This window comes from Harmonia axyridis, chromosome 1 (assembly GCF_914767665.1).
Source record: "Harmonia axyridis chromosome 1, icHarAxyr1.1, whole genome shotgun sequence".
NCBI lineage: Eukaryota > Metazoa > Arthropoda > Insecta > Coleoptera > Coccinellidae > Harmonia > Harmonia axyridis.
Window position 1 is genome coordinate 65,869,931 of NC_059501.1, and position 27,953 is coordinate 65,897,883.

Here is a 27,953-nt window from a genome sequence, read left to right on the forward strand (position 1 = left end):
TTCTTTCCATAAAAAATGTTTTTATTAATGCACGAAACTCGTTTCTACCCATTTTCAAACAACAACAAATATAGCATCGATTAATTTTCAATATCTTGATCCAGACTTAACATAAAAACTCTAAACAATTCGTGAATTCGTAAATTAACCTTCAAGAGAGGTGACATCATGATAGTAAGAGAGCTTGTTCTTCATACGACTAACCCTTTTCCCACAAAGTTGGAAAATATATAAATAATGCTTCATTATCGTTCGATTGAGATTGGCAGATATATCATATTCATAAGCTTTTAAATAGGTGAGAATACTTATAAAAAAATTTTTGTATAACTTGCAGAAGACAATTTTAATATAATCTTATTTACATATGTTTATGAAAAAAAAAAACCATTTTCATGGTTGCAACTACTATCAGGATCAGAAACGTTGTCATAGAAATAGTAATTATTTATAACAGCCCCCCAAAAACTGGAAAATTATTTTCCAAATTTCGATCATAACTAAAAATCTGAATATGATTGAGCGATTTCATTTTCGGAATCGGATTAGACAGGAAAAAAGGAGCTTGAAAATGGTCCATCCGTTTACTTTTAACTCCGGTACCCTCACTAGAAAACAAATCATGTCCGTGTACTTTATATCTAATATCTACTCTTTTTTTCTAAACAATAACGATAGTGTAAATACGTGTAGTCTTTCATCAACGTAAAATTTGCTCATTTGGTCTTCGTAGACAATGGTAAAAAAAAACGTTCTTTTATCGACTTTTGTTCCTGGTTACGTTTACAAAGTGAACTGATATTTTATCTTTTACATGAGTAGGTAACTTGCATATTCACGAGATATCACCGTAGATATTTATTTTCAAATATACCGGGTGTTTTCAAATTGGTCGTGAACCTTCGAGGACTTGTTAATATGGCTCATTTGCTGTCGATTGAGCCAAATTCAGTGTGAAGAGTTTACGAGACATTTGAGTTCTTCTGATAATTAGAAGATTTCTCACCTTATTCTATTTCTCGTCAATTTTTCTACGTTGACCAAATTTGATTATAATTTTGGATTACTTTCGTGGCCAGCGAGATCTCTGGATCTAACACTATTAGAATAGTCGAAGCATCGAGAAGATTGAAAGTAAATTTCAGGCAGAAATGACAAAGAGGGCACATGCTTATACACTGTGTCCGTAAAGTATGGAACAAATTCATTTTTAGCTAAACAGACCATTTTGAGAAATAGTCCTGAAACCCGTCGGTTTTGATTTTAATTTACCGTATTTTAAAATAATAATCTAATATACAGGGTGAATTACTTTCTAGTAATGACGTCACCGTCATTTTTTTTTCAAATGGATCACCCTGATTTTGTCTCAATTTTCCGAGAACTCTAGCTGAGATGATTCCAAAAATGTATCACATGTTGATTCCAATTGGTACAGGGTGGACAAAAATAATAAATTAAATCTAAGCAATAATTAAAACAGTCACGAATACCAAAAATATTGTAGTACTAAACTGTCATTGAACACCAATAAATTACTAAACAAATAATGACATTTCACAAAAAACTAGACTATGTTTTTTTTTTAATTGATAATAATATCTTTCATATTCTCTCTGCTAGACCACAAGTACCAAACATGTTTGGAAACAGCTCATTTTTATTAATATAAAAATGTAACAAACTACAGGGTGTTACATTCAAGCCAATTAACGCTAGACAATAAGTATTTTTGATAATATTGTTAATTTAACTAATAAAGAATGTTACTTTATGAGCACACACAAAACTATTGTATTTTTGTCCACTCTGTACCAATTGGAATCAACATGTGATACATTTTTGGAATCAGCTCAGCTAGAGTAATCGAAAAATTGAGAGAAAATGGGGGTGTTTCATTTGAAAAAAAATGACGGTGACGTCATTACTCGAAAGTTATTCACCCTGTATATTAGATTATTATTTTAAAATATGGTAAATTAAAATAAAAAATCGACGTGTTTCAGGATTATTCCTCAAAATGGTCTGTTTAGCTAAAAATTAATTTGTTCTATACTTTACGGACATAGTGTATAAGAATTGTTGGAGGCCATTTCGAACATAATTCATTGATACATTTTCTACTGAAATTTTGAGTTTAATTGCAATAAAAAAATTGAATTCATTACTTCCCTTTCTCAGATTCTTTCCCCTTTCAAATCAAAATCTGCTGAAACAAGACTATTCTTGCATTCTAAGGAAAACTTTTTTAGGAAATAAATAAGAAATTTGTCAAGTTTTTTAAATAATTTTGTCATACATAAATTGTGGAATTCGAAAGTTGCAGGCAAATTTATATTAGAAATTCACATTTCTTCTCTTCATATTCCAACTTTCAAATCATACTAATTCTTATTTAACATCTAATACAGCGTAGTTTTAACTTTTTTTTTACATATCATATCCTTTTCTGGTGAAAATAATCCAAAATTTGAATCAAACTTGGTCAACCTCGAAAAAATTGACGAAAAATGAAGGAAGGTGTAAAATTTTCAAAAACCACAAGAACTCAAATATCTCGGAAACTGTTGATTTTCGGTTATCAATAAATATGGCTCAATCGACAGAAATGAGTGATACTTACATTTTCTTCAAAGTTCACGTCTAATTTGGAAACACCCTGTATATAAAACAACATATTAAAATTTGATCCTTGCGCCAGTAGCATAAAGTAATACTTTATTGACATTTTCAAAAATTTGATAGTTGACGACACAACTGTGAGATGCCTGCCAAAACTGTATTTTCATTATCGAAGCATTATCCAACAAATTTCTTTTTGGGAAGTGGAATAGTCAAATAAACCGCTAACTCTCAAGCCATACGATGTAAGCAGCGAAATTGTGAGCAATTCTTCATTCATACAGTTGGCACAATTAGTTATGAGTAATCGATCGAAAAATGATACGATCAAATTCGTGGAAATATTTCTTTATATTCAAATCGAATGTAGACTCATCGCTCGAATCGTTAGATAAGGCTCGACGATATATGTAACGAATTTTCAACTCGACGACGTTTCAATTATTTAGAAAGTCCAGCTAGGAAAGAAACAAAATCAGTGAAATTGACTCGAATATAATGATTTACATTTAGAGCAGCAATTTCTGATTTCTCATCGTAAACAATGATACTGAGAAATCGAGATGGATTTAAATATAACTTACGTGACATATACAACGTCTGGAATATCTGAAATGAAAAAAAAATTCATATTAGAAGAGATATTTGCCTATTAGGTATATTTTATGAGAAAAATCTGATAAATATCGTAATATTTTATTGATTCGATGTTTACTTAACAATTTTTCCAAATCCTCTCAAATTATGGAGTCATGCTTATTGAGCACATAAAAAGTGGATATGTTCTTTCATTTCGCATAAATATTACTCACAGAAATAAAATTTTACGTAACATGACGTCACTTGGAAGTACAAACAATCAAGTGCCATATATAAGAACTCGTTAATAATTTTCATAATTATTTATTCAACCGTTTTCTTCAGTAAAAATTATTTTGATGCAAGTGATGAACTTATTATTATTTAATATTAGTTAAGAGTTCATAATGAAGATTGATCCTTTATATGCTCACTATAGCAATTTGTTTGAAGTTAGAATTCAAATATTCAATGTTGCTCAAATGCAACAAGTTTGTAATTACCGATCTATAGAGAAAAATAATTAAAATAAAAAGCATATTTTATTGTATAAAATGTCGATATTCGCAGCAAAACACTATACACAAAAGAAAATGCGAATGACTAGTGTTCACTTCAAATTCAAACTCAAGTTCACCCAATCCAGTTCATTTCCCATTACCTGACAATTATTAGAGTTTATAGAGCTTTTTCACTCACTTATGAAATTTTTGTAAAACTAATGTATCGTTTTCAAAAAAGTCTGATCCATGAGGATGTCATCAAATAGAATATTATTTTTTATACTATTAATGTTATTCTTAGCAATTATTAATTCCTATATTTGTTTAACAAATGTTTAACCACAATAGTGGCGGATTTACAGATTATCCGCCTCTGAATTTCGATACCTTACTTAGTTCACAATCATATCAATTACATTTACAATAAAAAGCTAACTTTATATTTTGTGCTCCATCATCCTCGTTACATCAACTTTTCCCAGATGGTTAGTAACATTAAGGACTAAAGGAACCGCGTCAGATCCTTGATTATTTTCACAATAAAGAATTATCAAAAAGCATTATTTTAATTGAAGAATATCTCAATCATGTACCACTTTCAAAGTAAGTTAAGGTATATCTCTTAAAACTAAACAATACTTACATAGGTAATATAAATAAAGCTCTCACAGAAAACATACATTTGGCGACTTTTGATGTTTATTATTACACCCACAATTTAAAAACAATACAATAAATTTCCTTTATTATCTATTAATAAAACAGTTCAAGTAGAATTATAAAAGCATTACAATACCTTTTTACAAGACTTTAAATTCGCAAAGTCACTAATTAAGCATCTACAAAATTTTATTCATTCGTATATTTTACAAAGCCTTTAGCAATTATTCATGTGGAGATCTTGAAATATTGAGTATTTGACACTGTATATTAGACTATATTACGATTTTTGTTAAATATTTAAATTTTTCTCCAATTTTCGAAATTCGTACTTGGTGTATGTATTATAATTTTGTTTAATTCTGTAAATGAAAATGAAAAATTAATAAGCCCAAAAACTTCTCAGTGGTATTTAATGAAAAAAGGACAATGAAACAGTGGTGAGGTGGTGAGGTACATTCCAGCTAGCTGATGGGGTTTACAGAATACCTGAAGAATGAGTATGGTCAACAAAAGAAACATTAATATCTTTTTATTTGTTTCAAATTTTTTTCAAGAATTATGTTTAGCAATGTCTATACTCAAAAGGCAGGCTCTTAATTTTGCTATTGAGAATTTCATAGTTTTGGATGAAATGAAAGTACTACAAAGATTTTTTTGCGATTTTCACAGTTGGAATACGATCAACACATAGGCGAAGTCTCAAGATCAAACTAATTGTTTTATATTACTTTCAGTAGATTTTGAGTAAGATTCTCTTCAATTAATGACACTCCACTTATAGATTCAAAATTAACATCCTTATTTTTTAAGAAAATCACTTTACTTCTAATGGTACAAGAAGCTCCTAAGCAACTAGAATTTTTCTTTAATTCTTTATGGTTAATATTTGTGGAACCCAAAAATCTTCCATGAAGACAATGCATAAAAACCGAAGGAATCAAACACATCCACATAATGTAAATCAATCAAAAATATTTTGCCATAATTGCAGCAATAAGTATGAAATTCTTCAAAACGAAAATATCAGTCTTATATTAATGATCTATGATTCCCTTGAATTGAACAAATACAATTATTTTCATTGAATGAAATAGCAGAGGTTAACACATCTGTTTCATCAAGCACTATCCGACAGTTTTTTCATTATCAAAAACTCTTCAATATAATAAGTGTCCAGAATCAGTTAAAAATTCAAATTTAATGTCCAATCAATATCAAAAAATTGTTGAAATTCAAGTTTATAAATATAAAACTAAAACAGATCATATAAAAATAATATTCAGAAGATGAGAGAGGAATGTCAACTCAACAAGTAAGTTCTCTTTGATCAGGATTCCCAGACACTCGAAGTCAATACATATCATTTCCAAACTCAACCAGCAATCAGGAAACTGTTGTTCCTTGTTTGTCTGTCAACCAATTGTATGATGGGTCCTATAACCTGAATTATTCTATTACTAGTTCAGGAATTTCTTAGACTTTGCATAGATTCCCAATACTTATATTGAGCTAAACCTAATCATGCTATGTACTTTTTTTTTAGTTTAGGCGTCATTATAATATTCAGCACTTTCTTACTGAGATAAATATAAGTTTATGATTTCTCATTTCAAGCTACTTTTTGGAATGCTTGAAACCAAAGGTACCCTCCCATAGGTTTCTTTTTTCTCTCCATTGAATCACAATACCATCAATCTTCTTAGCTATAAAAAGATTCTGATGCTCCAATGAAAGTTGATTGTTTCCTAATATATTTAACTTCTTCTTTTACTCCAGAATATTCAAGCATCCAGATAAAAAACTCATAGAAGGTCCATCAAGGTGGATATATCAGGTTTAAATTTATATAAAATTTTATCATTTTGTTCCTAACTATGGATATAGTGAAAATTAATAATAAGAGTTCACCTTAACTATTGGGGTAACATTCTCTGACACTTAATGTGAAGTACATTTTTGTCGCTGAATTAGTAATAATATATAATAGATTAACAAAGACTAAATGAATACATATTATAAAAAGTTTTGAAAAAATGAGCAATTTAAGGCCAATATAAAATAAACTGAAAAAAAATTCTATTCCAGCTAGCTATGAAACATTACATTTTTTGATGAGTAACTTACAAAACAAATGGCATGTGACTCTAGTTTTATAGAGAGAATTGAAAAAGCTATTGTAGATTTTTTATTCATATAATTTTGTTGAAGCAATAATAAAAAACAACTTCAATATAAGTAAGAGTTCGTTCAGTTCTCCTTTTTCCAAAACTGTCAAAAATTAATCTTTTAATGGATGTAAGAACCAAATTTATAAAACATATATATAGTATATAGACAATTACAAATGAAATACATAATTCAAGATACAAAAGTTGTGAAAAAAATTAAATTAAAAAAGTATAATAATAATAATAATAAAAATAATTTTATTCATCCTGTAAGGCATTCAACATGTATAGCACAAGTCTCATAATGAGTGAACAATCACAATTTAACTGAAAACTATTCAAACTTAGTAGTTCTGTGCTTTGGGATGGACTTAAACCTATAATTTCTAGTATCTAGTAATAGCTGACATACTGAGAACTTTGTTATATTGTTGTCATTATTTTTAGCATACAAAAGGCATCTGAGGCTAAATATTGATGAAATAATCAAAATATTATTGTTCTTGAAAAAAGTTCTGCATGAAGTTCGAGGTGCAATACTGAACATCATTCCCAGAATCGGTTTTTGTGCTATGAATACCCTACCAACATTGGATGAGTTTCCCATAACATAATAAGAGATGTGGCTGTATATAGAAAGAATTGGACCAATTATGTATTGTGAAATGTAAGTAATATTAGTGTGCATCTACATATTTTAGAAATAGAGATAATTTTATGAAAACTATTATAAAAACATGCTATTAATATCTCTAATATGTTATTTTATTTGTTTATTCTTATTGATATTTTAGGAGCATTAAGAAAAAAATCTATGACCAATTATTGACTAATTACATTTTTTTAATTGATATTTGCTTATTAAAAATGACAGAAGATTTATCACTAAAATAATTACTTATTTAAAATAGTGGGCTACTCTATAGATTCCAGTTCATATCAATAATAATGAAAATTATTGAATTATGATTTAGAGTTTAAACATTCAGTATTTTTTCCCAGTTGATTTAAGGCTAATGATGGAATGAGAGACATGTTCTGTCTCAGCAACACAATACTTCAATAGCATAGACTTTTTTTCAATCTAGAAACATTTTTATATATGATGTTATGGTGTCACCCAAAAATTACCCGAAACATAGTGTATTAAAATAATCATAATATAGATTATACAAAACAATGGATGCCTAAGTATTCATATCATTGAAACACCAAATTAGCTGTTAAAACCTTATGAGCCTTCAATACCATATTATCACAGATAAATATAATGATTAAGGACCTATTCATTTGAATTATAATAAATAAAATAATTAGAAATAACCTTTCAAGTTATATCATCAAGTCGTTGCACAAAAAAATAAGCGACAGATCATTCTGTTGAAATGTAAAGATAGCAATTTCAAAGAGTCATTTGATGGTGTTTCAGCTTATTTTATCTATATTTTTTGTTCATACATGTTGAATTCATTAATATAAGTATATACTTCATCAATCTGATTATGTTTTTTTAGAACTTTAATTAACTTCATCTTACTTGAACTATCGCACAAATTTTCAATGGCGGGGCCTACCATGTAGATGGAAATCTGGAAAAAAAAATGATATATAATAATCAGTAAAAATGTGTTTTCTTATTATTAATCAAATTTGATTTCATACCACATTTGGTAATTAATTTGGCATCACATTTTTTTCATTAACTATTTTGTGAATTTTGGTTTCTGCAAATTTTATTTCAGAATTAGAATTTTTTGTTTGAATTCGATTTGTAGTTCATGGTAATGAAACATAAAAGATTTCAAATTAAATATTCGTACTATATTTAGAGCAGGGTTTTCTATTTTTCATTATAGATAATTTTTTTATTGTATTTTGTAAGGCTCAAGCAATAATACTGTAACTAATTATACTATCGAACAATACTCAGTATCTGTAACAGTAACTGAAATTGTTAGTTTATTTTTGTTATGTGGATTGGACTGATATTAGATACGATAGATCTAATCTCTAAGTATCTTAATGGAAATAACAGTCAAATTATTATTTGCCGATTTAACTAAGATTATGTATTTATGAACAAAAAAATATAAACTGTAAGGTAAGAATTTATTGAACAGAGTGTACACTACTCCAGTGAGACCTTTCGGCTTTTAACCATAGGAATACTGCAGTGTAGTGTGAATGACACTCTGCATTTGGATGCATTGAACAGACCTATAATTGAACTAGGTGTTCTTTATACAATGCAATAAGATCCAATTAAAAAAAAATACAATTATACTTGTTGAATATATATATACAAATTTCTACATTTGCTGTACATTGCAGTAGGTATTTTGAAATAACACCAGAGGTGCCAGCTCAAATATAAGTCTGCAGAATATCAGTTTCTATTGCAAATTTGTGAACAATTATTGATTCTAGAAAAATGAGGTGATCCATCTCAAGTCAAATTTTATGCTCCCCCTTCAGTTTGTTCATATGAATTTCCTAAAAATGCTGCATTATATCTTCAGTTTTACCTCAGATTGTGAAATGGCTAATCATTTGATCAAGTCATAATTTTTCTCTCAATCCAAACTCATTTCAACCACTAGAATTCGGGCATTGTTTTTTCATTACTGCAATTTTGTTGAAGAAATTCCTTCAATCAATTCCAAAGAAAGGGATTGTTCATTAGTATTTGTTTCACTTAAAAATGAAGACTTGCATTTGCATTTATTTTATTCTTAAAACACTTTTTACATTCTCAACATTAAGATATAACAATCTGACTTGTTAAAACATGCAATCTCATATGGTATGTCTTCATTCTCTAATTGAACATCAAATCCATCATCTTCCATTCAAATTATAATCTATAAGCGATATTTCGAAATTTTTCAGTTATAACTTGGTTGTGTTTGATTATTTCTAGATTTTGTTATAGCTGGGGCAGATGAATCTAGAGAAATGTATTGACTTGTTCCACCTCTTCAAAATTTTCATTTGATTTGTATATTGTGAGTTTTTGCATTGGTCCTACTTTTATTACTGTCAGGTATGTATTTAATTCATGAATAATATTACAGAAAATTCTTCATATTCCGATGAAATGAAGAAAACGTTATTAACTCGATACAATGGGAGACTGAATAGGTGAACTAAATTTTCAAATTTCATTTCACATTGAATTCAATATGGATTATAATTTTCAGCAGACTTCTTTCGAGAGTTTCTGAGTAGCATTGGAGGAATTATTTCCTTAGTATAACAGAAAAACTAGACAGTGAAAATTGTTTTGTTGACAATGTACTGTGTTTTTTCCCAAAAAACTTAAAAACAGTAAAAAGAAAAACCTGAGTAGACTAATGCTCACGTCGGCATAAGTATATCTGACAAAAAAAAAATACAGAGAAAATGACACAAGAAAGAATAAAAATGCTATGAGAACTTATGAAAGATTTTTCTATCGTAGAACAAAAAAATCTTTTTCATCAAGAGTGATTGTTTCCGATAATTCTATGATTGAATATACATAGTTGATTTGGTAATAAATAAAAATAAATACTAGGATTTTACGTTTCCAATTTTTTTCTTGTGTATCTTCTCAGTATACTCAATCGAGAACACCATTTTTTTTGCAAAAATTTGACAAGAAAATTTTTTTTTTATTTTTCTTCGGTTCTATTGTATCGCTAGTAAACCCTGAAATAAAACAATCATGAAAATTGAAAAGAAATTCCAAGGAAGGTATTGGGTTAATAATAGCCTTCTCAAATATCTGCAACATTTCTGATGATAATTTTCTTCAATCATTCTATAACCATCTTACATTCTACAGACTTTTCTTACTTTCTATCGATATTTTTTTTAGCTAATATCGATACGATAAACACAATAAACTACACTTCAACTACTTGTATTTTAAGACATTTTCCGTTGAAGGTCAATTCAATTGAAACACAAGTACTATAAAATGAGAATTTTTCGCCTCAGGCATTATGAATTCTACTATTTACTACTAAACATATTATTTTCTAGTGTGAACAAAAGTAAAAACCAATATTTCTAAAGTATAAAAATGAAAGGGAATCTGAAATGTAAGGAACTTATTTTTTTTTTTTTTCATTTGGACAAATACTTGAATCTAATAGGAACAATGGATACATGAGAAATAGGGAAAAAATGTTCATTTTTACAACTGTTCTTCATCAAAAAGGCACTGTTCAAAATAACTCAATAAAATAGACCAATAGGCCAATTTGAATTTCATAATAAATTCAAATTCTATTAAAATACAGATTGCCACTAACAGAATCCATCATTTTAGACAATGTTTGATAAACATTTTTTTTATTACTAATTGGATCGAATGAATATCTTCTCTTCTTTCTCAAACGTATTCATCCACTCCTGGACGTAGGTCTCTCTCAAACATTTCCACGACTCCCTAGCTTGTGCTTTCTTATATATACCTTCTTTATATTGTCAACCCATCACTGTGGATGCCCTACGCTTCTTTTTGTTTGTCTGGGTCTCAAATAAATATTTTATTCAATGTAGGAATAACAAACATTATTTTCTATTAATTTTTTCTCCTATAGCAGTGATTAGCTATAACTCTGGAAAAATTATGCCTCTTTACTGCAGTTTTCATAGGCTCTTCTTGAATTGCTTTTTTTCATCAATTTGTCCTCAAATCATATTAACTATCTAACTTATGTTATAATTTGAAAATCTTCTTTAGTTTTTAATTATGCATTTAACGGCACAGACAAACTTAAAAGATATTTCCTTTTTATTTGCTATACTATTCATATACTCATACTATCCCTCTGAATGGTTATCTCAGACATCGTGACCAGTCTCAAAGAACAACTTCAAAACTCTCCACATTGTCTGTGATAAAAAGTTTCTAAGATGTTAATCATATCTTAGAATGGGGATGAACATCTTAGATACCCTTTATATGTATAACCATACTACATACGGTATTATGATGGCTTACAGATTATATATTCTCCATTAGATAACTATTGAAACACATAATAACATTAGTTTCAGAATAAAGAGATCTGGACTGAAATGAATCCCAAAAGTATTCAAATACTGAATAATAAAAAAGTATTTTAAAAGAATTAATTTGTCAACCTTAATGATCGACAATAGAAACAATATGTTGATATGTTTAATATTTAGAAGTTTTCCATACTAGCTTTGTGAAAAATATGATTCAGAATGATTATAAACTTTAATTATCAATTCCAAACTTCTAATTATCAACTCTGATAGAGAACCTGATACAGTTAAAGTAGAAAGGAAACCCATATTAACATAAGAAATAGAAAATTGATTACATATTAATTTCAATATTTATTTTGATCATTTCTCTAATACATACTACATATTATACGTAAAATTGTTTTTGCTAATCTATAGATATATTATATGGCACCCTTGTCCAATGTTTAAAAGATACTTGTAGACCTGTCATGTATGGTCTTCACAAAATAACAGGTGAAAAGAGTACAATTCTGAATTGAAAACTGTTTTTTACACAGGCAATCCAAACAATGCCATTTGATAAACGGAGCAGTGACAAATCTATTGGTTTCATAACAAAATATCTGTAACTCTAGACAGAATTTTCAGATTTGAAATCTGTTCAAAATTCCCTACCAGAACAACTCAAACATAAGCATACTGTTAAAGAAGATACATATTTCACTTAATGCTAGTCGACAATAAATTTAAAATGGAAGAAACTATTTTTAGCAAGAAGAAATTGACCAAATAAAAGATAACCTTCAAATATTATTATTTTAGAATATTACCTTGCGAATCTATCTCAGTGTTTGATAATATCAAATATCCAGACTTGCTATCAACACAACTATATGATTTCATGAAGCACTAATGAGAATCATTACAAAAAGGTTCATTAATTCAAAAATTAAAAGTAAAAAAAACTTCGATACATGGAACCATATTGAATCCACTATGCAAACTGTCATTTTTGACAAGACGAAGTCATTTGAAATTGTTTTGATCTGAAATTGGCATTTGAGGTTCGAAACAAAGAATATTATTGTATGCCAGTTTTGATCATAGAAATGTGTGATTATTAATTATATAAATAATCAATTGATATAAAGTCTATGTAATAATAATACAATAAAACACGGCCTACTCTATTTAACAGGCCGGAAGGATAGGTATTTGCGCTATTGCATCGGAGTATCACGAAGCGATAAGCGAATTTCGAAATACTTTGATTCCAGTAGCGATTGCAGTACGAGGCAGGCGCGGATCCAGGATTTTTTCAAGGGGGCGTACACTGCCAAATTCACATGAGAATGAAAAAAGGGAGGATTTTTTCCATTTTTCAACATGCATCATCGCTCAAAGAAGGGGCACGCGCCCTTTGCTTCCCCCCTGTATCCGCCCCTGGAACTTTGGGCAAGGGGACTCGGGTCTGTGATATGTATAAATAATTGCAACATCGTAGTGATCTTTGGAATGTTTTAAACCGATTTTCACTAATACTAGCAACTGTTCTATATGATGAAATTTCGAAATAGATAATCATTATCAATTCTTATCCGAATTTTGTGACCTCTCTGTTTCCCAACCATTTAATAATCATATTTTGGATATCTGTGACCGCAATTGATTGACATTTGACAACGCGGGAAACAGGTGATTTAAATTAAATACGTCAATGTGATCATCATAATCAAAACATTAGATTATTTTCTAAGTTTTCATTATTTAATCTGGAATGGAAGATGAATGCAAGTAAAAATGTAAAGATGAATGCAAAATTAATAATTATATCATTTTTATAGCATTTGAGGCTGAAACTCCTAGGAGGAGTACAAGGTGCAGAAGACCAACATCAAAAGCTTTAGAGAACCAATATGTGAAAACTTTAGCTAGGTCTGGTTTTGTTGGAAATATTTCTAGTAGTGAAGATTCCAGTAGTGATACTGAGGAATTATTAACTGAGAATGACCCGATAACACCTTCTGGTAAGTATGAACAAAAATTTCCATCTTGGTTGGAAACAAATCGAAACATACCAAGTACTTTTCTATGTATGTAATAAAAAATCTGAAGATGATCTTCACATTTACTGATATGACTAAACTAAACTAACAATATATAGCTGAAAATGAATTCCTTTTCTCATGCTAAATTTATGTACATTCAAATTTGATATTACATATAGAACATATCAATAAGTTTCCAATTTTATTGACAAATACTTGTCCATATACTAATGATATATTTAAAACTATTACAGTTCTTCGAAACACCGACCATGTTCAAGGAGATAGAATTTTTCAGTTTCAGAGTAGGAAATCTAAAAAAGGATTATTCCAAAAAGTTAAGGAAGTGAACAATTTGAATGAAGAAGACACTCCAGAAAAATCAACCAGAAAAGGTAAGGATTTCAAATAAAAATAACTAGCATTAATTTATATAAATTTTTGTCAAAGATGATTCTTATTACTCAATGAAGGAATTAACTAAATTTCAAATATTTTGGTTTACTATGTTCAGTTTTTGCTATAAATTTCAACATTAATTTTATTGGGGTCACGCAAACAATAATTTTTTCAGGTTATATTTTGTTAATTATATTTACTTAAAGAAAGTTTTATCATGATTTTCAATCCTTTGAAGAATCTTCATAATATTCCTAAAATCTTATTCAATCTGCAAATCATTTTAGTTATAAGGAAATCATCAAAAATTATTACCAGTTTTAATGTTAAATTGGTAAACAATGGATTATTTTTAAATATTCTATTAATTAGGCAAAAATCTTAAACTCTACATTTTTTCTGGGAGAAAATTCTTGGAAGTGCTAATTCAATTTTTCATTTCTTTGAACAGCACTTAGTAAAAATAACCATGATCCATTCAGTGATAGCGGGAGTGAATATAATGCTAGTGAGGAATCCTCATCAGAATCAGATCAAATATCCGCACATAGTGATAACTCGGAAGATTCACATGATGAATCTAAAAAAAGTAAACCTAAAAAAACTTGTTTCAAAGAAGGAAAGAGGAAATTAGAAAAAACAAACCTACGGGGTCACAAAAAGAATAATTACCAGATACAAGTTGATGATTATTTTTGCAGTCAAGCTTCCAAGAAAATTGTGACATCAGATTATACACTAGATAAGTTAGAAACTCCAAGGTTATCTCAGGAACAACTACATAAGCTCCTAAAAAATATGAAATTAACTCAAAGCCATAGAAGTGCAATCAACCAGATGCAAGAACAGAATAAAGGAATGTTTTCGAAATGGTTGTATCTTCTACATGAAAATTTTAATATTCTTGTGTATGGATTAGGTTCAAAAAAAAGAATAATAACAGAGTTCCAAGAGGAATATTTGTCAGATTACCCAGTAATTGTTGTCAATGGGTTTTTTCCTTCTTTATCTATCAAAGATATTCTTGACGGCATTATTGTGGACCTTTTACAACTGAGGAGGAACCCTGCCAATGTTTATGAATGTTGCGATATTATTGAGAAAGAATTCAGCTTTCTGGATACTCACCTTTATCTACTTGTTCACAATATAGATGGTGATGTTTTGAGAAATGGCAAAACACAAAATGTATTGGCTCGTTTGGCAAGTGTAGAAAATATCCACCTCATTGCTTCTACTGATCACATAAATGGACCATTGAGTAAGTACTATAACAATTGAAACAAACTTTGAATGTATTATTTATTTCCATATCATCTTTTTTATTCATTAAAAATAATTATAATGCTTATAAATATTCCATTTACTCTTGCATTTAATGCTTTCATCTCTTTAAGTGTGATGAAGTAACACCTATAATACTTCGTAGTTGTAGGAGAGTCAGTGTGACATTAAACCAATAAATAAATGCACTGTTGCTAAAATGCCACCATTATATGGAAGTAAATGTTGAGAATAATGTATGAATTAGTTCTAATTATTTCAAAATATGAACATTTTTTTTCAAAATATTTTTCCATTTTTAATAAATTCAATTTTTGAGTTTTCAATTTGCAGTGTGGGACCACTCCAAATTAAGCAAATTCAACTACACATGGTGGGATATGACATCTTTTCTTCCTTACATGGAAGAAACTTCATTTGAGAGCTCTATGATGATCCAGAAAGGTGGCGAATATGCACTTTCATCATTACGAAATGTATTTTTATCGCTCACCAAAAATTCAAGAGGAATATATTTACTCATGGTGAAGCATCAATTGGATAACGCCAAAAATCAATTTTATCAAGGTTTGTTACCACATGGATGTATTAGAAGATAGAGTTTTCAGAAGTCTAGATATGCATCAACATTTTATTATATATGACATTTTCATTATTTTTTTTACATTCATGCAAAAAGCAAAACTTTATTGAACTATATTTAGTGGAAAAAGAAGTTCTTTATTGCACTAGTGCAATAAAGTTTTTATTGCACTCATCTGTCATTCTACTTCAACGTGATGTCATCATGACAAACAAATATTTCAGCCTGAAGGAAATAACGATGTACAGTTAGCAAGTACTAGTACGTTTACAGCAGTAACAAATCAAGAAGTGGATTTAAAAAGTACTTCACTACGAAATATTCATATTGAAAATTGCACCAATTGTTCATTCACTTTCAACATTGAGGTTAAAAATAAAGTTTGAGTTAAATTGTTTGTAACGTATTATTTCCTGTTTCAATGCAAATCAATATCAATAATTAAGTATTCAAGTTGCGCTTTTCATTTTCCTACACCTAGTGCCGACCTCAATAAATCATTTTTTGCTTTTTGCATGAACGTAGAAAAAATGTATGCAACTCGTGCAAAAATTGTTTATTGCACTCGACGTGTTGTCCAACTCGGCTTAACGGCCTCGTCGGACAATTTCACGTCGAGTGCAATAAACAATTTTTGCACGAGTTGCAATCACTTTTTGCACTTGTTGCATAAATAACTATTTTGAATTGACTAAGAGTTGTGCCTGAGTAGATTAATATCAGGGGATTTAATGATGAGGGATTCATATAATAATGAAAATTATAGACTATTAGATATTAAATGTAGAGAAAATTTTATGGCTTAATCAGTTGAAGAGTTCAACTCTAGGAACAAAGTAAACTATGCAATCATTAAATTCCATTTTTCCATCTTAAAAATTCCTATGTTGTAATAATTTCGATATAGAGGGATTATTTTGTTCAGGAAAATGGAAAATCTAAAATTTTGAATTCTCTTTTTTGAGTTTTTTGACTTTTAAATATAGAATTGAAAGGTCTTGAACTTGACTTCATATAAAATTTCTAAAATAAATAATACCAAACTTGGTAAACTTATCAATTTCCGTTCAAAAACTATTATGCAATCAAAAATGATCATGAAGGTCACCATAATTTGAAATTTCATAAAACTCACCTTTTAATCAAGACTTGTTAATTTAACATATTGTATTTTAATTGCAGGTTTTGCTTTCAAAGATCTTTACTCATCATGTCGTGAAAAGTTTTTAGTTAGTTCAGATTTGGCATTGAGAGCACAACTAACAGAATTCATCGATCACAAAATGGTAAAAATCAAGAGATCTGCAGATGGTGTCGAAAATTTAGTAATTCCAATATCAAATTTATTATTGCAAAAATTTATGAGTGAACAGAAAATGTAAATACCAGTTCAATCATTTTTATAATTGTTTGAATAAATGCTGTTCTTTAATAAGAATTATACTTATTTTATTTATTATTATTTTATCAATGAGAAGAATAATTCAAACATTCATAACATATTGTTTAAATGAAATTAATAAAATGATTTAAATTTATAATGGGTGTTTTTATGTTTTACTGTTTTTGGTAACTCTTCCACTGAAGAAATCCACAGTTTTTTTTTTAATTTTGATATGAAATGAAAATTTGAAGCTTCAAGCAAAATTTCAAGGCGATCATATCATCAGATACATAGAAAATTCAAGCATGGTATTTTTATGCTTTTCTTAATTTATCATGTATAGGTATCTCCAAATATAAGTACGGACTGGAAACCTATGCACAATTCTAATTAAAAAATGCACAAAAGAGTTGTTGAGTCTTCTTTCTGTACACTGGCATAGACTGACACTAAACAGAGTTGTAGAAAATAGCCTAAAATACATTTTGAGAATGAAAATGTTGAATTCAGAGACTACAGTTTGTTTCATTCAGGAAGTGTGTAAAAAGATTACTTCTCTTAACTTCGGTAGACTTGAAAGCAATATGTATTAATTATGAAAATTGATCATATCACTATAAAAGTATGCCCCTATATAACATAATACAAGGTGTTCAAAAGAAAGTCGCTCCGATTCAGAGGTGCACACAGTGAACGAGATATGTCAATCAGTAGACAGGCTCTTAAATAAAAGTTTAAGTTAGTAAACCAACTTCCTGACCTAGTAAAACAATATATTCGCCATGAAATGGGATTTTAACATTCATTTTTGTAGATCATTATTTTATATGGAATTCGGCAATCGAACCTTTCAAAACAATTTGTTTGAAAGACAAGTATTGAATGTTTGCCTGCAGTTTCTAGTGTGAGGGTTAATTTCGTGGAAAAAATACCGCAAACACTGTTACCCACCTGAAAATATTGAAAGGACAGAAGGTTTTGAAGGCCTTAATACACCATACACAATTAGGTACAATTAATTTAGAGATTTATAGTAGGAATATATTTAAGTTATTTGTTTTAATTTCCTTTCTATTATTACAAATACTAATTTTTCTTTCAGTAATAAATTTGTTTTCTCTTTAGATCATAGCCTTGCGCTATTTACGAAAGAGGAATTTAGGACAGCTGATGTTCCTGACAACAATTCATCAGCACTGAGCGATCACAGTAAGCAGATATGCTTTTGATAATGATAAAGTATTATACAAGTTTGTCCTTTTTCAAGTAATGATGGATTTCATTGGACTCATGAATTCACTAAAGGACTTGGAGCAGTGAGACTGGCTTCTGTGGTAGAAGCAGCAGCAATGGCTTTTCAAAATACTGTAGAGGAAGTTCCCAGGAACAAACAATTTATAAAAGAAAATGTCCAGGAAAACCGGAATTCTATAGAGTTCTTGAAATATAAATTTCGAAAAAATGAAGAGGCAAAGAAAAAGAGAGATGAGGAGAGAATGGAGTTGGAGAAGAGGAATGTTGAAACAATTGAAAAACTGGCCCTTGTATTTTCAGGCATTGACAAATATTGTATATTGTTAAATAAATTCAGTCAATAATTGAGTGAATCTGTTTTATTTTCTTACATATAAGAATATTCTTTCATTGCCTCAAAACAAAAATAATTATACAAATGGTAGGAGATGGAGTCATTCTTGTGGCAATTTTCAGTATGGCAGAATGTATTATCAAGAAAACTGCAGAATCAAGATTATCCAATAATTAAATATATAATTCCAGAAAGATAGCTACACAAATTCAAACATTGCGAATTCTATAATATGATCGAATTCTTAGGTTAAGATTACTTGTTATATGCGACTTGCCCATTTTTTATTAATTATTTTCAGTTTAGGAAAATGTGTTTCGAAACAAGGATTAAAACTTTTAAAAATATTACACCGACGCATTCGCCATTTTGTTTCTATGTATCTGCACATTTGAGCGCTCGTCCCTGAATAGATCGATGAAGGTGATTAAATCGAAAAACTTCAATAATAAGGATTTCAATTGCCAAGAAAATGAAACCGAAGTCGAAAAAGCATAAAAATATTTAAAATTACTGGAGGTATTATGAAAAGTATGAATATCGAGAAAAATTAATTGAATCATTAATTGATAGATCTACGAACGAATTTTTCTCTTACTACAATTAGTTGAAATTATTGCAGCAATAAGTATCTTAAAATATAACCAGATACAAACTAATCGAAAAATTAAGGCTAGAAACGGGTTTACCATATTCGTAGAATATATGGTTTTTATTTCCAATAACCGTTTTTGGTTCAAGCCATTAAAGCAATATTGCATCATGTTGGATAATTAATTTTCTTTTTGGGTGATCGTTCTCCGAACAGATAGCTTTATATTATTATTTTGTTGGCACGAAATCGTGGAGGAAAAACTACTCTTATCAATTAATCTTCAAATTAATTTAAATGAGATATGATTACTTAATTATTATTGATTACTTAACTTAATTATTGTCTAAATGTCCATAATTTTTGAATGTTGAGCAAGGGGTGGTTTTAAAAGTTAAGATTTAACTCACTGAATACGAATATGTCCTTAAATCAGATTCTGTCGTTTACTCTCGAACGAAAGACCCAAAAACTTGAAATTTTCAGGATAGGTTCTTTCTTTAACTAAAAGTTCGAAATTTTGTTTTCCTGGTAATTGCAAAACTACCAATTTCATTGGAATGAAATGTTGCATTTAGATATGAAATAACAATTTTAAAATGAAATTCGGACGTTTTCTGCTGAACTTTTTCATTACATATATTGTCATTTGTCGTTGATCATTTGAAAATGGCGAAATTATTTATTTTTGGTTCAAAATACTTACCACCAATTAATAAGGATGTATCAACTAAAAGGAGATTATTTGGAATCTAACGGGTGTTTTTTTTTCGAGGTATATAACTTTAAGTTGGCAATTTGGCATTACTGTTCAAGATGGAGACCGATTTAACAGCTGTCAAGTGATTTATTCTCAGTTTGATTTGGCAATTCATCATGAATAGACTCACGCCTCAACAACGCTTACAAATAGTGCAATTTTATTTCGAAAATAATGGTTCTGTGCGGAATACGTATCGCGCACTACGTCCATTTTATTTTGTTCAGCGATGAAGCGCACTTCTGGTTGAATGGCTACGTCAACAAACAAAACTGCCTCATTTGGAGTGAAGCTAATCCTCAAGTGTATGTCGAAACACCGTTACATCCAGAAAACTGACTGTTTGGTGCGCTTTATGGGCTGGTGGAACATGTCACACAGCTCGTGCCACAATCGATTTATTGAAAGACACGTTTGGTGACCGCCTAATTTCACGTTTTGGACCTGTGAATTGGCCTCCAAGATCTTGTGATTTAACACCGCTAGACTACTTTCTGTGGGGCTATGTAAAGTCATTGGTCTATGCGGATAAGCCACAAACCCTTGACCATTTGGAAGACAACATTCGCCGTGTTATTGCCGATATACGGCCACAAATGTTGGAAAAAGTAATCATAATGCCACAAGATTATCTTGCGGATAAATAAAATTCATGTCAATCGAATAATCCATCGTTGTTTTATTGCAATTTAAAGTTATATAGCTCTAAAAAAAACACCCTTTAGTAGAAATGTCCGCCAAGTATGTGCAAAACGTTTACCATTGTTCCAATAGTTGGACAATTAACGACTAAATTTCATGTGAATGATTAACGGAACGGATACATTTAGATCATTAAGACGAAAAATTCAAACTCTATTACAGAGCCATTCATGACGATTCGTGAAAAATTGTTCGTACAACGTAGAAAACTTTTGTATTTTTTGCGATAGAATACGAATCTGTAACATAACAACTATTACAATTATTATTAATTATTTCCACAACTTATATCTACTTGAGTGTACGGCACTGAGTGCCGTTTACGTCGACACTGCTCTCCTCTGCGACTCCATTGGTTTATATACCGCTCTCATCTCTTTCTAGAAGAGACTTGATCTTTCTATCGAGCTCTCGGTGCGTCCGGTACCTTCTAACTCTGAATACTGAATATACAATAAAATGAAAAATTCATTTTGAAAAAGTTGAGAGTATTTGCAATCCTGCATTTCTGAAAAAATTTCGGGGGGGTCCGGACCCATCGGAACCTCTTGGCTGCGGCCTTGGCTATATAATAAGGAATGGACTAGTTTTCATTTTTTTGTTAAGGATTAATTCTAAAAATTTAAGTAAAATGAAACAAAAATGTGGAAGAATCATTGAAATATCTCTAGAAATGAAAAAGTTATGGGACTTGAAGTTGCGCTTGTAAGAATAATTTCATAGTCTAGTGTGTGACGTCACGCCACTTACACGAGGCGACTGGTATTCGCAGAGTGCTTACGAATTCATTGGTGTACAATCACTTGTGCCGTTCGTGTCGTGTTTTGTTCGTTACACGATGGCTGAAATAAAAAAAAATCCTACAAATATTGTATTGTGCCTATGTGTGCAAGCACGACAATTAAAAACCCCAATAAATTGTTTTTTCATGTACCAAATGACATGAATCAAAGGAAGAAGTGGTGCAAATTAATGGGGCGTGACTTAATTGGACCTAAAACTACTTCATATGTGTGTAAAGATCATTTCGATGTAAGTACCTATCAGTATGGTATATCCAAAGTCACTTAAACTAGCCCATAAAAACGCTTGGCCAGATATCTCTTTGAAATTGATACCGCGATCCTCTCAATACCGGGGTTTATTTGAGAGTATTGTTAGGCAATAAATTCACTGGCGTCAAAGGAATTTCTGGAAACTTGGACATATCTTGTATAATCGAAATATTCTGGCTTCCTCCAAGTGACTTTGGATATACTATACTAGCTGTCTATTTCTGATAATAAAAATACTAAGGTGTAAGTTGGTTTGAAATAAGTTATTGAGTAAAAATAACTTTGTCCTTTCACGAAGCCTTCTTCCATTATGGTGACATAAAAACAAAACTCGAGTTAAAACTACACTGTACAACTACAAACGGCGCGAGAGCCTTGGCGCGGCTAAGTATTTAAACGTAATTTATGGTGTAGCGATCACAGGCAAGTGGCGTGACGTCACAGACGAGTCGGAGACCAAAGACGTTCCGCGCTAAAATACGTAAATTGAAATAATCTATTTCTCAGTCATTTATTGATGGATTTTCAAAATTTTTCCACTGATTTATCAGTTTTGCTCTATATTTTAATTCTATCGTGTCAAATATAGTATTATCAACTTCACTAAACTAGTCCATTATGCGACATACGGATACCATTATCGGGCTGGATTTGTATCAAGAGATTTCAATCTCCTGAATGTCTTCCTTCGAGATATACAGGGTGGTGTTCATCTTATGAGTGAAATTTCACAGTGCTCTTGAACTAATTGACCGAATCTTGAAGTTTTGTCACCCTTTACTATCGCCTTCCTTCAATATTTTTGAAATCGGCTAAATCAGATACGGACTAGGAAAATTTTCGGCTTTTTTCTATTTTAGTGAATATTTGCGGGTAGCAAATGTTAAGGAGCGGTAGATCGAACTTATTCATTTTTTATTTTGATTTACTGAATTAAAAAAAAAATTATACATACACAAAAGTTACGAATTTTGAAAATTAGAGAAGAAATTAACAAAAATTTACATAAAGTCCTCTACCTATACAGAGCCAAACATTCAATATTTCAAGATCTCTACATGAACAATTGCTAAACGCTTTGTAAAATACACTAATGAATGAAATTTCGTACGATTATATAATTAATTAATGATTTTGCGAATTTAAAGTCTCCCAAAAAGACATTTTAATGCTTCTATAGTTTAACTCAAACTGTAATACTAAGCTTTATTTATACCGGGTGGTTCAGAGTCCATGGGCGCCCGCAGGGGGGGGCCATGGCCCCCCTGAGATTTTGATTACCTCATTTTTCAGCGGAACACCCTCATTATTACTTTCTCAATCCAAAGGGCAAGGAAAAAAGGAAAGTAATGGATTCACAACAATTTTCCGGTTTTCAATGGAATTACTATACATATAAACATAATATACTATACACATATCCATAATCGGCAGAGGTATTTTTTGAATTGAAAACTCTTTTAGGCGCGTTGAGCACTTGTTGGGTGAAGAAAAATCGTGGAACCGAAAGCAATCCATGCGTGTCAATTTTTTTTTTAAATACATCTTATATATTCTCTCCTATTGTCTTTAATAGATGAAGGTAAGAAAAAAAGTATTGGAGAAAATAGAAAAAAATTTACAGATTATAAAAACAATAGTTTTTTGCGGAACTCAAGATATGCCTATACGAGAGAGCAACAAGAACTCTGGAAATTTTAGTGATCTTTTGAAATTCAGAGTAGACCCTGGAGATGAAGATTTAGAGATCCATTCATTCAACGCAGCTGGTTTGAATTTGGACAAACTTATAGCACAAGGTTGTGATGGATGCTCAACAATGGCCGCTGAAATTATCAGGGTTAAAATATCATAAGAGACAAGCACAAGAAAGCAAATTATTTCCGTTGTGCCTCCCATAGGTTGAATTTAGTAATAAATGACATCAGTAAAATAACTGAAATTCGTAATAGCATTGGCACCATTAATGACATTATAGTCTTTTTTCGAGAGAGTACCTTAAGAAGAAATCTTATTCCAAATATTCCTTTGTTTTGAGAAACTCGTTGGTCAGCTAAATATAAATCTTTGGGAGTTTTCGCTGAAAACTTCAATACTATATTAAAACTTTTTTTGCTATAAAATCTGAAGAAATTTCAATGAATTCTTCATCAACAAAAAGAGCTGCTCAGTTATGGACTGCAATAAACTCTTTCACTTTTGTGATTTGCTTAATGGTAGCAAGTAAATATTCAAATATATTGGAACCAATAGCAAATACACTAAATGGTGTTTCTATTAATTTTGTAGATTTTCACCGTCATATAAATTTAATTATAGAAATATGTGGAAAATCGCTCAGACGATGCATGCTTCACAGACATTTTTTCCAAAGCAAACAAAAGAACAGAAATGGATGAAAACATAAAAATTGAAGATCTTATCGGACAATGTAAATTTTCTCCTGCTATCAAACAATGCCTTATTCTTCTCCTCCTTACATTTCCATGTACTACTTCTACTATAGAGCGTAGTTTCAGCGCAGAATTAAATTTTAGTTCAGAATAAAATATGCGTACTCTGTTGTATAGCGATTAAGTATTTTGTCTTCAGAATTTAATATTGTTTTTATGAGTTCTTTTTTGCAATTTATGATTTGTTAACTTTGTTTATATACTTATTTATTGTTTTTACATTCTGGAGCAATTCTGTGTTATTTTGAATCATATTTTAGTATCATGTTTTAAACTTTATCGTTTGCGTCATTCAGTGTATATTTCAAGATTTAATATTGTTTTTATGAGTTCTTTTTTGCAATTTATGATTTGTTAACTTTGTTTATATACTTATTTATTGTTTTTACATTCTGGAGCAATTCTGTGTTATTTTGAATCATATTTTAGTATCATGTTTTAAACTTTATCGTTTGCGTCATTCAGTGTATATTTCAAGATTTAATATTATTCTTTTATTATTTTTATAAACATAGTTTTATCGAGCATATATGTATATATTTTTTATTTCGTTATTACTCGTTAATTTTTCTTTATTTATTAGTAATTATAATAATTATTTCATTCCGTTCACTTATGAATATAAATACAGAAATAGAAAGAAACGGAATACTAATATCGCCTACGACAATCATGGACGCCTTATCGTTTTTCAACAATTTTCATTTTGCCCCCCCTGAGAAAAATTTCTGCGGGCGCCCATGTCAGAGTCTAGAAACGGTGAAATTATTTCGCGCACAGGTGGAAAATCGGAATTCTGATACTGAGGTCTAGTAATCATTAGATTTTCGACCCAAAAGGGCCTTATACGAGATATGAGGCCAAACTTGGAAATTTTAAATGCAAACCCATCTTTTTTATTGCAAATTCGGATTCAGCGGCAGATTTTACATCCGAATTGGTTGAAACCAAATTTTTTTCGTCCATTTAGATCAGGATTGCAAAAATTCATACTCTGATACTGAGTTCCTTAGTAATTTTTCTCGTTGAATCGATTGAGCCCATCAGTTTTTGGATGCAAAAGGGCCTTATACCAAATAAGAGGCTTCAAATGCAAAGCCATCTTTTCTTCTTGAAAAATAACGCTGCATAGGGCCCAAAAAAGGACGAAACAATTTTGGTTTCAACCAATTCGGATGTAAAATTTCCCACTGAATCCGAATCTGCAATAAAAATGATGGATTCGCATTAGAAACTTCAAAGTTGGGCCTCCTATTTCATATAAGGCCCTTTTAGGTCCAAAATCTGATGAGCCCATTCGATTCCTCGGGTGAAATGACTAAAGACCAAAGACCCCAGTATCAGAATTCTGATTTTCCACCTGTGCGCGAAATAAATTGACCATTTCCAGAATTTTGAACCACCCGGTTTTATGTAAGTATACTAAAGTTTTAAGATATACAGGGTGGCCACTTTTTTAATGGGGTTGTATTGGTAACTTTTAAACCATAAGAGTTAGAAGGTCGGTCAAATGGAGAAAAAGTTGCATGCATAGAAGCATTATCAAGCAGTTCAAACAAATCGGGATTATCAGGGCCGGTTATTGAGATATCATAAGAAAAGTAAATTTTGTCATTTTGATTTTTGTTTTTTTCCCACTTTATTTCAAATATCATCAGAAAATGTTACAGGAATTTTCAATTCGATAGTAAATTATCCTCAATTTGACGTAATCAGATTTCGTATCCAACGTTTCGTACTCTCTGGGCCACCCTCAACCTCATTTTTTTCAATACGGAACTGCATATTTTATGACATTTTCCGAAATAACTTTCAACGCTGAATTCAACGATATATCATACAATGTCATTCAAAGTTGATTTTCAGGTGATTTTGACCCTCATCGAAATTTAATGGTGTGTATGTAAGAAAAAACAAGTCTATTAACGACATCAATGTTCTGACCCAAATTCAATCGAACCGAGAAAAAAATCAAGAACTGTGGCCTGTGAATGGTATTTTTCAAAAACTGCTGTTAATAAAATAGTCAAGAGACGCGAATACAATGATTTTAAATTTGAATACCAAGTCTTGCAAAAATTATATCGTAATGATCTCAAATTAAAGTTTGATTATGTAATTTGTTTAAACGGAACAAATGACAAATACAACAATAGTGATACCTCGCGAGAAAATTGAGAATGTTTTGGAAGGTATTCAAGGAGACCAAACAAGCAAATGTATCAGAAGTATGGGTTCCAGAACCGTAAAGTGCATTTTACAAAATGGTGGACATTTTGAACACTTGCTTCATTAATTTTCATTTACTTTCGAATAATCATTTGATTTTTCTTTCATTAAATGATACTTCCGTTTAATTATTATGAATTGACATATTTAAATGATTATTATAAAAGAAGAACCAAGAAACCAGTATACTGGTTTCTTGCTTTGATTCTAATATGTTCCATTCAGTTCAAGATGGGTAAGTTGATTTTCTTATCGAAATTTATTGCATATTGCATGTTGTTAATTAAACTAAATGAAGGTAATACAGATCCGACCCAAAGAAAATTGGATAAGGGTCTAAATCACCTGAAAATCTACTTTGCATGACATTGTATGATATATCGTTGAATTCAGCGTTAAAAGTTATTTCGAAAAATGTCATAAAATATGCAGGTCCGTATTGTAAAAAATGAGGTTGAAGGTGGCCCAGAGAGTACGAAACGTTGGATACGAAATCTGATTACGTCAAATTGAGGATAATTTACTGTCGAATAGAAAATTCCTGTAACATTTTCTGATGATATTTGAAAAGAAGTGGGAAAAAAAGAAAAATCAAAATGGCATAATTTACTTTTCTTATGATATCTCGAAAACCGGCACTGATAATCTCGATTTGTTTGAACTGCTTGATAATGCTTCTATGCATGCAACTTTTTCTCCATTTGACCGACCTTCTAACTCTTATGGTTTAAAAGTTACCAATACAATCCCATTAAAAAAGTGGCCACCCTGTATAGGTACTTTACATTACTTGAAAAGCGGTTCATGATTGAGATATTCTTCAGTTATAATGAAGTTTTTTGATAATTATTTGCTGTGAAAATAATCAAGACACTAACCACCGGGAAAAGTTGATGCAACGAAGATGATCTGGCCCAAATCGTAAAGTAAGAATTCTATTGATAGAAAATGTAATTGATATGATTTTGAAGTAAGGTATTAAAATTCAGAGGAGGCAAAAGTTGAATAGCCTATAGAAGTGTCAATTTGATAAATACATCACTGTATGGAGTGATATCGGTTCAGGGAACGAGCGGTCATTGATTATTCGTTATTTGTAAAAGAATCTATTCCGAAGGCATTACACTAAATTTGAAATAAATAATACATTTCGTTTCAACTCGTCCAATTCCGGGAAATTTTTCTTCTAATACTGGTATGAACATAAACATAAGCTATCTAAGTTTACTGCGAATTTACTACTAAAATTCACGACCATATTACATGTTACTGCAGCTTTTTGTAGGAAATTTGTTCTCGAAGCATTTTTTTTCGATCCAAGAACAACCATCAATTATAATTTACTGCGCTTC

At 30.3% G+C, this 27,953-nt stretch overlaps 2 protein-coding genes and 1 long non-coding RNA gene across 7 annotated transcripts in view; 2 read left to right on the forward strand and 1 right to left on the reverse strand.

Annotated features, from left to right (window-relative positions):
* Positions 1-12,540, reverse strand: part of LOC123670925 (protein roadkill) — a 114,210-nt gene extending 101,670 nt beyond the window's left edge. For 2 of the 5 annotated variants that reach the window (XM_045604515.1, XM_045604512.1), the window contains exons 1-3: positions 12,355-12,490; positions 8,073-8,124; positions 3,207-3,231 (exon numbers count right to left, since the gene is read on the reverse strand). In XM_045604515.1, the coding sequence (XP_045460471.1) occupies positions 3,207-3,231; positions 8,073-8,112 (65 nt within the window). In that variant the 5' untranslated portion in view covers positions 8,113-8,124; positions 12,355-12,490. Of the gene's footprint in view, positions 1-3,206; positions 3,232-8,072; positions 8,125-12,354 lie in introns of all 5 variants that reach the window. The other 3 variants (XM_045604510.1, XM_045604513.1, XM_045604516.1) reach the window with 3 other exon arrangements.
* Positions 12,541-13,045: 505 nt separating this feature from the next.
* On the forward strand, positions 13,046-17,272 carry LOC123670924 (origin recognition complex subunit 2). The gene is made up of 6 exons (XM_045604509.1): positions 13,046-13,314; positions 13,369-13,551; positions 13,827-13,967; positions 14,423-15,232; positions 15,589-15,822; positions 17,021-17,272. Exons 1-6 carry the CDS (start codon positions 13,302-13,304, stop codon positions 17,218-17,220), a joined length of 1,581 nt encoding a protein of 526 aa, XP_045460465.1. The 5' UTR covers positions 13,046-13,301; the 3' UTR covers positions 17,221-17,272.
* A 486-nt stretch (positions 17,273-17,758) lies between these two features.
* LOC123670928 lies at positions 17,759-18,620 on the forward strand. The gene is made up of 3 exons (XR_006746021.1): positions 17,759-18,231; positions 18,348-18,431; positions 18,490-18,620. It is a non-coding gene; the product is annotated as an uncharacterized LOC123670928 (long non-coding RNA).
* Positions 18,621-27,953: the final 9,333 nt, after the last annotated feature.

Bases quoted from the DNA above. Each gene is read 5' to 3' on its own strand.
- LOC123670924 (XM_045604509.1), top strand. The intron at 13,552-13,826 runs GTAAGTATGAAC...AAACTATTACAG, and splicing joins TGACCCGATAACACCTTCTG to TTCTTCGAAACACCGACCAT. The intron at 13,968-14,422 runs GTAAGGATTTCA...TTCTTTGAACAG, and splicing joins AGAAAAATCAACCAGAAAAG to CACTTAGTAAAAATAACCAT.